Source organism: Sinocyclocheilus anshuiensis, unplaced genomic scaffold, assembly GCF_001515605.1.
Source record: "Sinocyclocheilus anshuiensis isolate Anshui unplaced genomic scaffold, SAMN03320099.WGS_v1.1 scaffold729, whole genome shotgun sequence".
Classification (NCBI taxonomy): domain Eukaryota; kingdom Metazoa; phylum Chordata; class Actinopteri; order Cypriniformes; family Cyprinidae; genus Sinocyclocheilus; species Sinocyclocheilus anshuiensis.
This window is the reverse complement of record NW_015536561.1, coordinates 855,856-869,877: the sequence shown is the minus strand read 5'-3', so window position 1 is coordinate 869,877 and position 14,022 is coordinate 855,856. Positions and strand designations below refer to the sequence as shown.

Sequence of the window (14,022 nt, the reverse complement as noted above, 5' to 3'; positions counted from 1 at the left end):
GGATGTCCTTTTCTTTTTTTTTTTTTTTTTTTTTTTCAAAATCCTTAACCTTAACCCTATATATTTACGTAACTGTAAAAAAAAATCTGTGCAAGAAAAGTCTAACAGACTAAAAACTCCCTTTGCAACCACCAACAACACTTTACCATTATGTCACTGAATTTTGTATAGGCTACGATCCTTCATAGTTTCTTACGAAAATGTAAAAAATCAAGCTTTAAAGCTCTTCTGGCCACTGCTGACCTGTTCTAGGTGTCTGTAATTCCCCATGGGAAGGAGATTGTTTGAAAAAGGCTATTCTATGGTAGTTTCCTGTTCTTGTGACATGGGTCCCCAAAGGGAGTCAATACCATCAGAAAGGGGTTGCGTGTCAGGAGCGGTCATGTGGAGGGCATCAGGATCATGTTTTACTAAGTGCATCTTTCTGTTGTTCTCTTTTTCAGGATCTCACTCTTTTGAGGTGTTGGATTTGGCAGTCAATGGAGTGTTGTGTTGTTCTGTGTATAGAACCCCATTATGGCCCCATTTACTCGCCACCAGTGGCGTACAGACAATTAAGCTACACGCCTGGGGAAATGCATGGCAGCTTTTTACAACCTGCATCATGTGCTCGCACACAACACTCCTGTGTCATAATTCCTTTCCTTACCAAACACACGCATGGTTTCAAAGATTGTTTATTAATTCTGCATGTCTTCTTATTCTCATACTTAATTTCCAGTCGTGCATGTAGAAACCTGACATCACATCTGCATTGTTGTGCCATAAATCATCCCCTGCAATAGGCTCTATGTCCCAGCACCTGTTCAAATCCCCATTGTGTCCGGCTGCATCCCGTCATTTGACAGAAGCTTTTATCCAAAGCACACTTGTTACAGGCAGAATCCCAGTGGAGAGTCCTGGGCTGCCTTGAGTTGCGTTAACACAAGAACGTCTATGTTTTTTCAGTAGGCCACACCAAACATAAATATATGTGCTATAATAGTATGCTATGTGCTTTATTTTTGTGTGTGTTTTCACACACATGCCAGTCAAAAAAGAGCTGGGTCTCGTTTTCTGAATGTGGGTTGACAGTGAAGTTTCAGAATAACAAACTGCTGTTCAAAAAGTTGGGGTTGGTAAGATTTCATGAAGTCTTTTATGCTCACAAAGGCTGCATTAATTTGATTAAAAATACAGTAAAAACTGTAATATTTTGTAGTATTGTAATTGAAAACAACTGTTCTATTTTAATATATTATGAAATGTAATTTATGCTGATATGCTGAGTTGGTGCTACAAAAGAAACAATTCTTATTCAGGATTATTTAATGAATATAAATTCAAAAGAACATTTATTTGAAATAGAAATATTTTGAACATAATTACTGCCACTTTTGATCAATTTAACGCTGCTTTGCTGAATATACATTTCTTTAAAAAATATATATATTTTGAACGATATGTATAAACCTACATAACTCAAATCTGCCTGTCAGCAATAGTTATAAAATGAATAACATATCGACCAGGCTGATTTTTGGCCAGCAGAATGTAAAACACAAACATATAGCACATATCATATTATTATTAATTAAAGCAAATAATCAATTTAACGCTGCTTTGCTGAATATACATTTCTTTAAAAAATATATATATTTTGAACGATATGTATAAACCTACATAACTCAAATCTGCCTGTCAGCAATAGTTATAAAATTAATAACATATCGACCAGGCTGATTTTTGGCCAGCAGAATGTAAAACACCAACATATATAGCACATATCATATTATTATTAATTAAAGCAAATATTTATATTTGGTGTGGCCTTATAATGAGATTATCTGTATTGTATAGATCTGCCTTGTCAATTAATAATGCACACCTTTTCTACTTATTTGTTATGTTTAAAGAAGTTTAAATTTAACATTGTATATTTTTTCTTATTAAAACTGAAAACATTAATAGTATTAATAGTGAAATTGTCACATGAGAAGATAAATCCAGTGATATTAGTAGCCTTATGGTAGCTGACATATTGACCACATGACCAATCAACTACTAATCACCTTTTCTTTATAACCCGCATATTATTGGACACTTTTTTTCTTATGGAATAAATAATCATGTCTGACATACTGATATACTGGCATTATATCAGCACCTCGTTTTTGAGATGAGCATTGATCATTATAAACAAATCCATATTGATTGATCAATCAGGTATGTTGCTCTGTTAAGTGTTAACATAGCTAGCCTGACAAACCTTTATGCTTGGTTTATTTCTTTGTAAGTTATCCTTAATACGTGTATCCATAAAATTCATCAAACCAGTCATGATCAAAGAACAGCTGACTGTTTCCTCTCTATGGCATGTTTACATGTAAGTGCTCTCAGTGGAGCATTCGGTCAGTATGAGGCATTACATCTTTCCCTTACTGCACATTGGCTCAATATGCCACACTTGTGGAGTGATTTTCACGACTCACTCAGTAATTGGTTTAAACGCTGTCTGGTTGGAAGTGTTTCTGTGTGTGTCTGCTACATCCATTACCATTATTACCAAGCCGTGAAACTAACACAAAATATCTGAGCAGTATCCCAGCTAGCCTTCTGGTTCTCTGCAAATCTGTTCACATGAACGCATTTTTGTGCTTTTGGTAATATACTTCCAGATACACACATCCATAAGTGTTGATAACTAGTGTTTAATTGGCTGAAACTGAGAGCTCTGTCTGTACTTGAGGCTTTTCATTTGCTTTCCCACTCAAAGGCAAGTTTATCATTCATAATAGAGATTGAAGGATTGGGGACAGTGTGTGTTCTGTGTGTTTGTTTGATTTTGTTTGAGTTTCTTTGTCAGATTGAGGTTGATGCCTGTTCTGCGATAAGTAAACATAACATGCATGTCTAAGTTCCAGCTGGTGTTAGTCTCTCAGTGCTGTTTGGATCCTGTCAGAACCTACTGTGGTTGGGAATGACATGTTGTCATGAACAGCAGTGAAACATTACAGACCTGAATCACTATTCATGATGCCATGATGGCATGTGGTGGCACTTTGGCACATGACCAGTGTTTGAATCCAGCTGGTGTCATTTACTGATCCCATCCCCTCATCTTTTTCTATCCTCTCAAATAAAAGTGGCAAAAAAACAAAAAAAGTCACCTGACAATTGCAACCTATTTATTGTGTATATAACCGATTTATTGTTTGTTTTGTTTTCATGTAGTTGTCCGTTTAGTTTTTTTGGACTTTTGTTTGTTTTAATTTGTTTTTGTTGTTGTTTTTTGTTTTCATTTAATTTTTGTTGTCTATTTAGTTTTTTGTTTTCCTTTTTTTGTTTTGTTTGAGCTTTTTTGTATGTTTGATTTGTTTATTAGATGTTTTTTTGTTTTAATTTAGTTTAGTTTTTGTTTGTTTTTGGGGGGGGATTTTTTGTTTCATCTTATTTTAGTTTGATCTTTACAATTAGTTGTCAACTTGGTTTTTATTTACATTTGTTTGTTTGTTTGTATGTTTGATCTGTTGCTGTCTTTTCCAGTTAGTTGTCTGTTTAGTTTTTATTATTTTTAGGTTATTTTTTTTGTTTCTTGGGCTTTTGCTACTTTTTGTAGGGTCTTAAAATTAATATTGAGAAATGGAGGAAATGGAGTTGGGGCACGTTGAAGGCTGGATTTGAACCTGCAGCTCTGACATAAAGATCACAGCTCAGAGAACCAATTCAACCAGCTATTCCCCCATTTTATTCATTTTTTCAGTATTTATTTCTCATTCTCTCCAGCCCTCTCTCTCTCTCTGTGAGTTAAAAGGCCACAGCTGTTGAGGGCTCTATTGAAAAAACCCACGCCCCTCTTGCTGGCCACACTAGGCCAGTGTCCGTCCACCAATGACCAAACAAAGGAGGCCTATGACCAGCAGCCACACAGACACACGTGCATGCACACAGTGGGTACAAACTAAGCGTGGGAGTTCAGCGTGTGTCACATGCTCACGATGGGCGGTGGTTGGGTATAATCAGTCATGAATGGAGCTGATGATGGTCATACAGATGAGCTGCACAGGAAGGTTTCTAAGCTTCTGTTTCCGCCACAGCGACATTCTTCTTTTTCATGGTCTTTTGATCTTTCTATGCTACTTTACAGCTGGTGTTGTAGCTTTTTGTTTGATATATATTTTAAATTTATAAAAATCACAAATTTTACAATTATTTTATTTTGTTATTTTATTGTATTTATATATATGGTTTTCTCTGAATATGGTGTGCATAGGCCTTAAGATTGATAAATGAAATGTATATGGTGACCAATTCGTCCTTGCAGTAGCCTTAAGCTAACCCTCTACAGCCCATTCACAGCTGCTCTGTGTTGAATGTTAGTGGGCCATGATGTTTATATGTGGGTCACATTCCTCTCCAGGTCTGTTCTGAACACCCCACACATGCCCCCATAAACCCTTCCTGCCCCAAATCACAGCCTTGAGGGTTTCCAACCACATGTTACTCTCAGGAGGTAGATGCTCTTACCAGTGCTAATATTTCTGTTCATGAGTGCCTTTCTTAGGGTTGCCAACCGTCCCCTAATAGCCGGGACGTCCCGTATTTTGGGCCTAATTGATTTGTCCCGTATGTGACTTCCCTTGTCCCGTTTTTTGACTGCTATGCTGATCTAACCACTGACTGATACAACAGCAGCAGTGCTGATCACTTGAGAATGATCACCGATACCTGTCATCATCCAATCACAGCCCCCCTCACGCAGTATACGTTAAGTAAATCAGAAATCGTGAACATAACTGTTCGAGGAAGGCTGCTGAATCCTCTGCCAGCTCGTTGCTCCCACCTCACGCCAATTCCGTCTGTGTTTTGACTTCAGTAAATCAGTTTTGGTGAATACAAACTACGTGATTATTTTTCATGAGTCCAACATCCCGCCGTGCAAGAGATGTGCTCAGTAAGGGAAGTCGTCTTTCACTATTGTAATGTTGTTAAATCGAGAAAAAACATTTTATATTTAAGTAACTAATAGCATAATTCTTAACCTTGGAGATTAACCTAAGGAGATTGTCCCGTATTTTAATTTTCTGAAGTTGGCAACCCTAGCCTTTCTTCATCAAGAAAGTGAATTCTGTGGTCGAAGGAAAATGCTTTAGGCATCCAAGACAAAACCATTGACATACTTGTCCTGAGTTTAGGTAGCAGAGGAAACCATCTTTCACCTGATGCATCAGTATGTCCTGCTGGATTCTAGCAGTCTTTAGCAGATGAGAGAACCTGAGAAAATACAGATGTTTTTTTTTTTTTTCCAGCTCTGGGCTCTAGAGACCTTTTTTTAAAATGTATTTATCTCTTTTTTTGTTCTTTTGTACTGAAACGACTAATGTAATTTCCACCACATCCCAATTTAATTGTTTTATTTTGATTTTGTGATAGAATAACAGTGGTGAAAATGACATTTTAAACAATTTAGTAATACAATGGTGGAATCATTGTCTTGGTATTATAAGTTCATAGCTAACATGCTATATATGCATCATTTATTTGCAGTGATGCAGAATAAAAAAAAATAAGAATTGTTGACGACAGTCTGTACCTTGATATTTATTTGTTTTCTTCTTTCTTGGTTTTAAACATATAACAAGCATTTTTATATGATAGATATAAATATTTTAAGATCAGAACATACACAATCAAATTGAAAATTGTCTGATTTGTATATGAAATGGTTATTTTGTACATTAAATTAAACTCTAAACTAGACTGATTTTGTCATTGCAGATCCACAGAGAGACGGAGACATTTTATTCAGTTGATGCCAGTCAAGATGCTGGACTCCAGGAGAAGAAATCCACTTCAGTGATTTCAGGTAACCAACATGACTCTTAAATCAGTGCTTTTAAACCGGTTTGGCTTCAAAACCCTGACTTTGCATTGAATATCAAGTGGAAACCCAAATGTTAATGGTTTTTGAGGATGTCCATTTTGGCATCTACATAGTTTCTATGCTTCTTCCAAGTGATGCATGAATTTACAGTAAAATACCACAGAATCTGATGTATGGCATTTGACGTCAACAACACAACATTGCGTCACATAGGTCTAGTTGATGGTTAAAAGTTACATCCAGAACAAAACACAAAACCTCTTTTATACATCTTCCAGCACACTACAAATAAAGGATGCCCTCTTTGCTCAGACTGTGTGTCTGTGTGTGTCCAATCTAAATAGTGCCCACATTGTGTTGCATGGGAAACGACATTCACATCCTCCAAAGACTAAATGAATGTCTTCCTGTCAATACAAAAGACTCCTCTAGTCAATTAAGATCCTCTATTTAAGTAGATGACATCAACATCCTGTCTGCGATGATTGCGAACAGAAATGCAACAAAATGGACTGAAATTAGTCACTTTCAGACTCGCTGTATATTGATTCATTTCACTGGAGTCTGGTGTGTTTTCTTTTCTATTTGTTGTTCTTCTGTTGCTCTTCGACTTCATATTTTTCTGATTCTTTTTTCAGAATTCCCCCCTTCGACCCCCTCACCCGAGACCGTGCATCACAAAGAGTCAGCGAGCACCATGCGAGGGTCCGCCAGCGATGGTGACTCTCTGTTTAGCCAGGATTTGAGCGAGGACAGCATTTTTAATAATAAGGTGCGTCCGGGGTTTGTGTTGCGTTTCCCATATCATCCAATTCTGTTTGTTTTTGCTATTTGCTTTGTTTCTATGTCTCCTTACCATGTGAAGAACCCCTTGCTTGTGCCTCGGCCAGATAAAGCAGTTATGTAATATGTCTCATTTTCAGCGGTGCTCCTCTACACAGGAGGAGCTTTTTTTTTCTTGCTCCACTGAAGTCACATCATGTGACGTGAGCAGATCAGTGGGCCAAGGCCACAATTATGACCTCATCCTCAGACATGCTTCATCCTAATTTCTCAATTTTCCCTGTGGATTCCTCCACCCCTTAAACCCCTTGCTTTGATTTAAAGTTGTTTAACACAGACTTTGACATGCAAGTGTTGCTCTTAGCAAGTCGCAAAGGATGACAGTGTTTTTTGTGAACTGTAGTGTTTTGTTTCCTTGATGATAGGTACATAGATCCCGCCATCATTCGTTAGAATCCTATTTTGAAATGCAGAATAGTCTTATAGTCACTATTCCATGATGTTTTGTAGTATTAATAGTGCAAGTAGTGCGTTTACACCGAAAATTCCAAAAAGAAATAGTGCACTTTAAAACCCGGATGATGCACTTAAATAACTGAAAAAAACGAAACGTGGAATGTTGGACACTTCATGCACTCACAGCTTTAATTACGTAGCAAAGGGGGAGGGGCTATCAGACTCCGATTATGAATGACAAAATAACCTTATATAATTCATACACTACATGGTTGAGTACATAGTGTATATATGCATAGTGTATCATTTGGGATGCAGCTTAAGTTAAGCTACCAGGCTAATCAGCTAGCAGTATGTTGAGAGAGTAGGCTAATTGGCTAGCAGTATGCTGAGAGAGCAGTCTAATTGGCTAGTGGCATGCTAAGAAAGTAGGCTAATCAGCTAGCGTCATGCTAAAAGAGTAGGCTAATCAGTTAGCATTATGCTGAGAGAGCAGGCTAATTGGCTAGTAGTATTCTGAGAGAGCAGGCTAATTGGCTAGCTGTATTCTGAGAGAGCAGGCTAATTGGCTAGTGGTATGCTGAGAGAGCAGGCTAAGCAGCTAGCAGTATACAAAGCTAAATGGCTGACCAAATAGTTTGCACACAAATTGAAGATACAATGATTTTTTTGCAAAAAAATTGTAAATACCTCTTTTAACAAAATGTCATCACTGTTTTTGTTCTGTTTTTTTTTTTTTTTCGTAAAATACAAATTTGTAGGAAGCTTGCATTAAGATTAGCTTACTTTTTCTCCTGGAATTGTACGTGGAATTTCCCGTAGCATGCTTACATTTTCTCCTAGCTCCGAAAGCAGGTAGAGTCACTTCACCTGAGCTTGACTTGTGTTCTGGAAGTCTTTTTTCCCCCTCCGTAGCTCATAAAGTCATCTATTACGGTTAGTGTAATGTAGCCGCTAGCTCACCACACCCCTTGCTTGGCTGCGGTCTCAGCATGTGAGAAAACTAATGAGCCGCTGTGAATGGAAATGAATGTCAGAGCTGTGTGTTTCTATGTTATGTAAACTTTACAAGGATGGAAAGAACTCTGAGACTCCATGGGGTTTGCGGAAAGAAAGAAAAAATGAGTCTGCCTGTATGTAAACTGCAGATGTAAAGGTGGTACGTCATCAGCAGTCTTTTGCAGACTTCACATGTGCTTTGTCTTAACCAGGCATAATGTGCAATTTTTGCTCCGTCAGGTTGGGAAGTTGTTCCAAAATCCCAGTCCTCCTAGTTGTCACCAAACATCAAATATAATTTTGTTTTTGCAAACTTCATCCAATTCTCCTCCACTTTCTCCATCAAAGGCTGAGGACAGCGTCACAGTCACCAGCGGTGTGTCCATGTCCTACTCGTCCTCCACAGACGACACCTCCAGCCTCGGGACCCCTAGCGCCATCTCTCAGGCCAGCACAGAAGCTCCTACATCAGACCCCTGTCAGGAAAAGCCCACATCTCCTGGAGCTTCACCTGTTTCAGGAGAAATAGAGGAGGAAGAGAAAAAGGACCACTTGACAGAGGTCCTGGAGCGGTCAGCCATTTTACGTACCTCCATACGATCCCTGTCCCCTTTACGCAGGCACAGTTGGGGCCCCGGCAAAAATTCAGCGGGGGAGACGGAGATTAGTCAACGCAGGTAATCTCCACCACTAAAAACAAAAGTTTTTGGGATTAAATCCAAGGTATACAAAAAACTGAAACAGTTGGATGGTTTTAGCTGATCTTTGCTGGTTTGCAGGCTGGTCTTAGACCACCTTAGACCACCTGGAGACCACCATGACCAGCTTAAACCAGCTAAGACCAGCCAACTTGAATAGGCTAGTTTTAGCTCTCCTTTTCAGCAGGGAGTCCAGTGTAGTGCAAAATGAGAGAATCCTAAACCCTCTTAAACACTGAAAGGTAGCCTTCAAAATGACTGTTCAAAAACGTTAATTGACTAGAGCAGGGCTGTCCAAACTCGGTCCTGGAGGGCCGGGGTCCTGCAGAGATTAGCTCCAACCCTAATTAAACACACTCTGCAGGACACCGGCCCTCCAGGACCGAGTTTGGACAGCTCTGGACTAGAGGTATGCTAAGCTACCAGGCTTATTGTTTAGCTATTGAGATGTCCCACTATCTTTTTCTAAATAACTAAAATATAACATTTTAAGTGTCATTTGTAGCAATGGGAGCTAAGATAGCATGCTAATTGATTAGCGTTAAGCTAAGCTACCAGAGATAATAGGCTAATCAGTTATTTAATATGTGAAATTAAATATCACAATGTTATAAATAAGAGAAATACTACATAAAAAGAATCCTAAATATATTTGGTAAAAGTTTGTTTTTCCACTGCTCGGGTGTATGCCCACAGTGTGTGTGTGTGTGTGTGTGTGTGTGTGTGTGTGTGTGTGTGTTCACTGCTCACTGCTGTGTGCGTGCACTTGGATGGGTTAAAAGCAGTAGATAAATTTAGAGTATGGGTTTCCAAACTTGGCCTACATGTCTCGTCACTTTTTTTCTTATAAATGTGTCATTTCCTGTAAATCATCTGATAATAGGATCAAGTATTATTATCAATATACCACCCACTTGCCCTTTAATCATTCATTGCGTCTGTCTTTATAATGCAATCATATACATGCATAGTATACATTTTATATTTGATTTTACGCTTTCAGTTGCTCAGTTTTGGTTTTTGTCTCATCATCTTGGCATTACTTCAGCTTTGTGTACAGCTCTGAATCATTTACAGTCGTATGTGACTGTGTTTGTGAAGGGAAATCCCAGTAGTGTAAGGGTCTTTTCCTCTGTGGGCTTTGTCAGCAGGCAGCTGTTCTGTGAGAAAGAGCTGTATCTAGGTCACACAGGACTGTATTCCTGCTGATAATAAACACTCAGATGACCTCTAATACTCTTAAGACACAAAAAAAGGAACATCATGGTTTAAATAATGGTTGTGCTTTTTTAAATGTAAACTCTTTGTCCCTTGCCATCAAGATCCAGTCCTAGCTCCCTCTCCCAGGTTTCCTTGAGTGCTAGAAGATGAGGGAACTGTGAGGAGCGCAACAGGCCATAAATTGAGGATATATGGATGTGTGATTTCGAAAGATGAATCTACTCAGCAAATCATTGAATGTCACAAATGTGTGATCGGACAACAAATCCTGAAACGATACCAACCCCTTCTCCCTGAGCTGTGCAAAAGTTGAATCCAAAGCCGAAGGTGTAAAAAGGTGATTACCACAAATCGGCATATAAATGGATAAAGTATTTAATTTAAAGTGGTGACGAAACTGTTTCCAGATTTTAAGCGAAGAAAGTACAGTCGGGTTAGTGGTGTATTTAGAGAGGCACCGCAAGTTGGGATCAAAAACTAATGCTGGTAACGAGGATGATGTGCAGGAGCTAGCTTCTATCATACACCAATTAATATCCGGGGAGTTACACCATGCATATATTTTCTGAATATTAGCTGCCCAATAGTAGAAAAGGAAATTTGGAAGAGCGAGACCCCCTTCTTGTTTGGTTCTTTGAAGAGTTGACTTGTGTACACGTGGAGGCTTACCAGCCCAAATATATGAGGATATAATAATAAATTATTCTATTAAAAAAATAATTATCGAATAAATATTTATATTGAATAATTATCAGTCATTGGTATCATCAAAAACAGTTTTCTTCAAGTTTCATTAATCATTCTAGTGAACATTCTTAAGGCTGTCAATCATCTCATCAGCTCTTCATATTAATTTTGGTTCATTATTTCTGGTCATTCATCTTCTCATCATTATTTTCATCCATCACTTTTTCCAGTACGACACGTGGTGAAGTGGAACACAAGTCTGCAGGCCATAGGAGAAGGTACTACCATCTATTTTCAGTTTTTCCACTCAGGGGCCCCACCAAATCCTTTCTGAACAGCCCATGTAAAAACTGGGAGAGAAAAAATCAAAAGGCATGAGCAGAAAACAGGTCCCATCAAATCCCATAAATCCCTTTGAGATACTATTATAGTTTTTATTAATATTTTGAATTAGTTTTTATATTTTTCTGTTTTCATCTTAATTTTATTGTTTTTGACTTTTAGTTTTTTAGTTAACTCTAATAACCTTGTGTGGTGTTGCATACAAGAAAGATACGTAACGGTTAAACAGTCAAGGGCCTCTTTTAGACCTTGTTACTAACAAGTTCCTGTTTTGTCTTTCTATACATCCCTTCTTCTATCTATCCATCCATTCATCCTGCATCTTATGCACTTCATGAAGCATGAGCTGGTGTCCTTCGGTTGTCCTGCGCTCCGAAAATGACGAAATAAATGAAAGAAGGTAAAGAAAGACAAAGAGGAAGTGTCTAAAATCTTTAAACATCTTGTTGTGGTATGATACAGCATTAATTGCATTATAGGAGCACAAAAAGTGTGTTGTAAAGACTGGTGTATATGTGTTCATAGTGCATTGTGTGTTTGTGTAGTAGTCTACTTCCTCTCTATGGTTTAGTCTTCTCGTCTCTCCGGACAAACATGTGAGACCACAAGCACTCTTGTAGTCATTTCCGTTGATTTCTTTGTTTTTGAGTCAGAGACTAACCGGCCACTTAAATGAATTAGTTTAGCTAGAGATGTAGACTAAAGTACAGTATCACAGCAGGTAATAATTAATATGAACTATGACTAACATACTGATCTGGATCTCAAAACCTGATGAGAGGTGAGATGTTTTTATTATTATTTTTTAAAATATAACCACATTGTCACCTTTTCAAGTGTTTCCTGTTAGAAAGAATTTCAGAACACATCACACTTATGTTGAGCTGCTCTCAACACTTAGGTTTTTAATAAGTTTAAATAATTCTAAAATATATTTAGCATGTAGTTTGTACATACTCATCCCAAAATGTATATGGATACTTGCACTTTAAATTGAATTTCATTACATTCAATGAGACTGATGGCATCCGCAAACAAATTATGCTTTTTCAGAACCAACTTCACTTTTCTGAGTAATTTTTGTAATTAATTTTAACCTAGTGATCTCAAAGTGGATGTATGAGTCACTTGCCTTTAAGTTCATAATGTGATTGACACACTAATAATGTTGGAAAACCAGGAAGTGTCCTAATTTATGTAGTTTTTTTTTGTTTTTTTGCTATATAATGATTTTATCATTTAAAACCCAACAAATAACCTTTATTAAATTGATTGTCTTTGGCTATTTTCTTTAAAATATATGCGATTTGATTTGATACTTAATTCAGTGACATTCAAACTTTTTTTTAGTGTCCAAATACTTGTTAAGGCCACTGTACGAAGTTTTGCTTTAGTTTGCACAATGTGGAAAATGGCTAACCATTTCGGTGGCAGAGCTTGAATGATTTTGCTTTGAGGAAATGTCAAGGGCTGGTTGTATAGCGTGAGTCAATGGATTGTGATCGTCATCGGCAACTTTCACAGACTGAGGTCAAGCCTGTATTGTCATCATTTGCTAGTAGACTTTTTGCTCATTGTCATTTGATTCTTTGTGCATGTAAATCTGAATGAATTTGCGTCTAGCTTCATCTTGCGTGTGCTTGAATGTCACCCAAAAAAAGGTAAAAGATCTTTGGCGATTCTGTGTGCATGTGGTCACCATCTCAACTTTTTTTTTTTTTTGAAACTCTGAACCGCAATAAAATTCAAGCATAATCAAATATGCTTATTTTCACAGTTACAGCCTGGAAGGACTTGCAGCAGATAAGGAAGGAAGGAAAAGCCTTAACCAGTGCATGGGGGAGGCCAGCCAGGAACCAAACTGTCCGTCAAAGCTGGACAGAGAAGAGAGAGGCTCTCTTGTGTCCCTGACAGAAGAGGAACAGGAATCAGACCTGCGAGACTGCAGCAGTTTGGACAGTCAGGTGAAGCATTATTTATAAATGGATAGATCCAGCACTAAAATCTGATTGGTTGTGCAGCATTCACAGACATTGCAAAAAGCCTATATACTGTACCACATATCAGTACTGTACCACACGCACCTGTCACCACATATCAGCTGAAATCTATATCATCAAAGTAAGTAACAATCTATTAAAGCTAACTATATAACTTGAACCATTTAAACTATATTTAATTTTTTACTTTAATATTGCATTATTTGTATATATTATAATATCATTAAAATTAATATATTATTTAAATTTATAGTTTTAGTAGGTTAATTTTAAACCATTTAAACTAAATTTTTAGATCTTTTATATTTTAATGTTATCATTTCATTGATATCAATATATCATTTTGATTTTTATTTTTGTAAGTATATTATTCAAACCATTTAAATTAACTATATTATTCTAGATTTTTTTTTCAATATTTTATCATATACTTTTTTATTTATATGTATTTATTGTGGTTATTTTTATGATTATTACAAATATTTTTTGTTAAACATTGTTTTATAACAACACTGTGTAAATATTGATATATAATTCAGCCAAAAAGATGACAATTTTTTAATATTTGTGAATCTCTTTTACATGCAGCAGCAGTTTATGGTCACTGTCAAGGTCCAAAGAGCACAAAAACACCATAAAAGACTATGACATCATGGACGCTATGTTCATGATGTATGTAATGGCGCTTTTCCACTGCGTGGTACGACTCGGCTCGGCACAGTACGGCTCAGTACGGTAGAGTACGGTATGGCTCGGCTCGGTTTGTGTTTCCACTGCAGTTCAGTACCGCTTTAGAGTGGGCGGGATTATTCACATGTCGTTATAGTTGCGCCGCCTCTATTGCCGCGACTCCTGAAAAACTTTTTCATTCATCAAGCTCGCTGGATCCGCTCCTCTGCTATCAACGAGAGGAACGTCTGTACTTCCTCAACAGACAACGAAACAGACACTTTTTGGTTGTTAAAAAAGGTGC

The 14,022-nt window shown here is 37.4% G+C and overlaps 1 protein-coding gene across 6 annotated transcripts in view; it reads left to right on the top strand.

Moving 5' to 3' along the window:
- Positions 1-14,022, top strand: part of LOC107701631 (A-kinase anchor protein 13-like) — a 68,915-nt gene that overhangs the window by 27,962 nt on the left and 26,931 nt on the right. For all 6 annotated transcript variants that reach the window (XM_016503711.1, XM_016503703.1, XM_016503694.1 and 3 more), the window contains 6 exons: positions 5,758-5,845; positions 6,502-6,635; positions 8,450-8,778; positions 10,938-10,985; positions 11,390-11,449; positions 12,827-13,013. In XM_016503711.1, the coding sequence (XP_016359197.1) occupies positions 5,758-5,845; positions 6,502-6,635; positions 8,450-8,778; positions 10,938-10,985; positions 11,390-11,449; positions 12,827-13,013 (846 nt within the window). The remainder of the gene's footprint in view (positions 1-5,757; positions 5,846-6,501; positions 6,636-8,449; positions 8,779-10,937; positions 10,986-11,389; positions 11,450-12,826; positions 13,014-14,022) is intronic.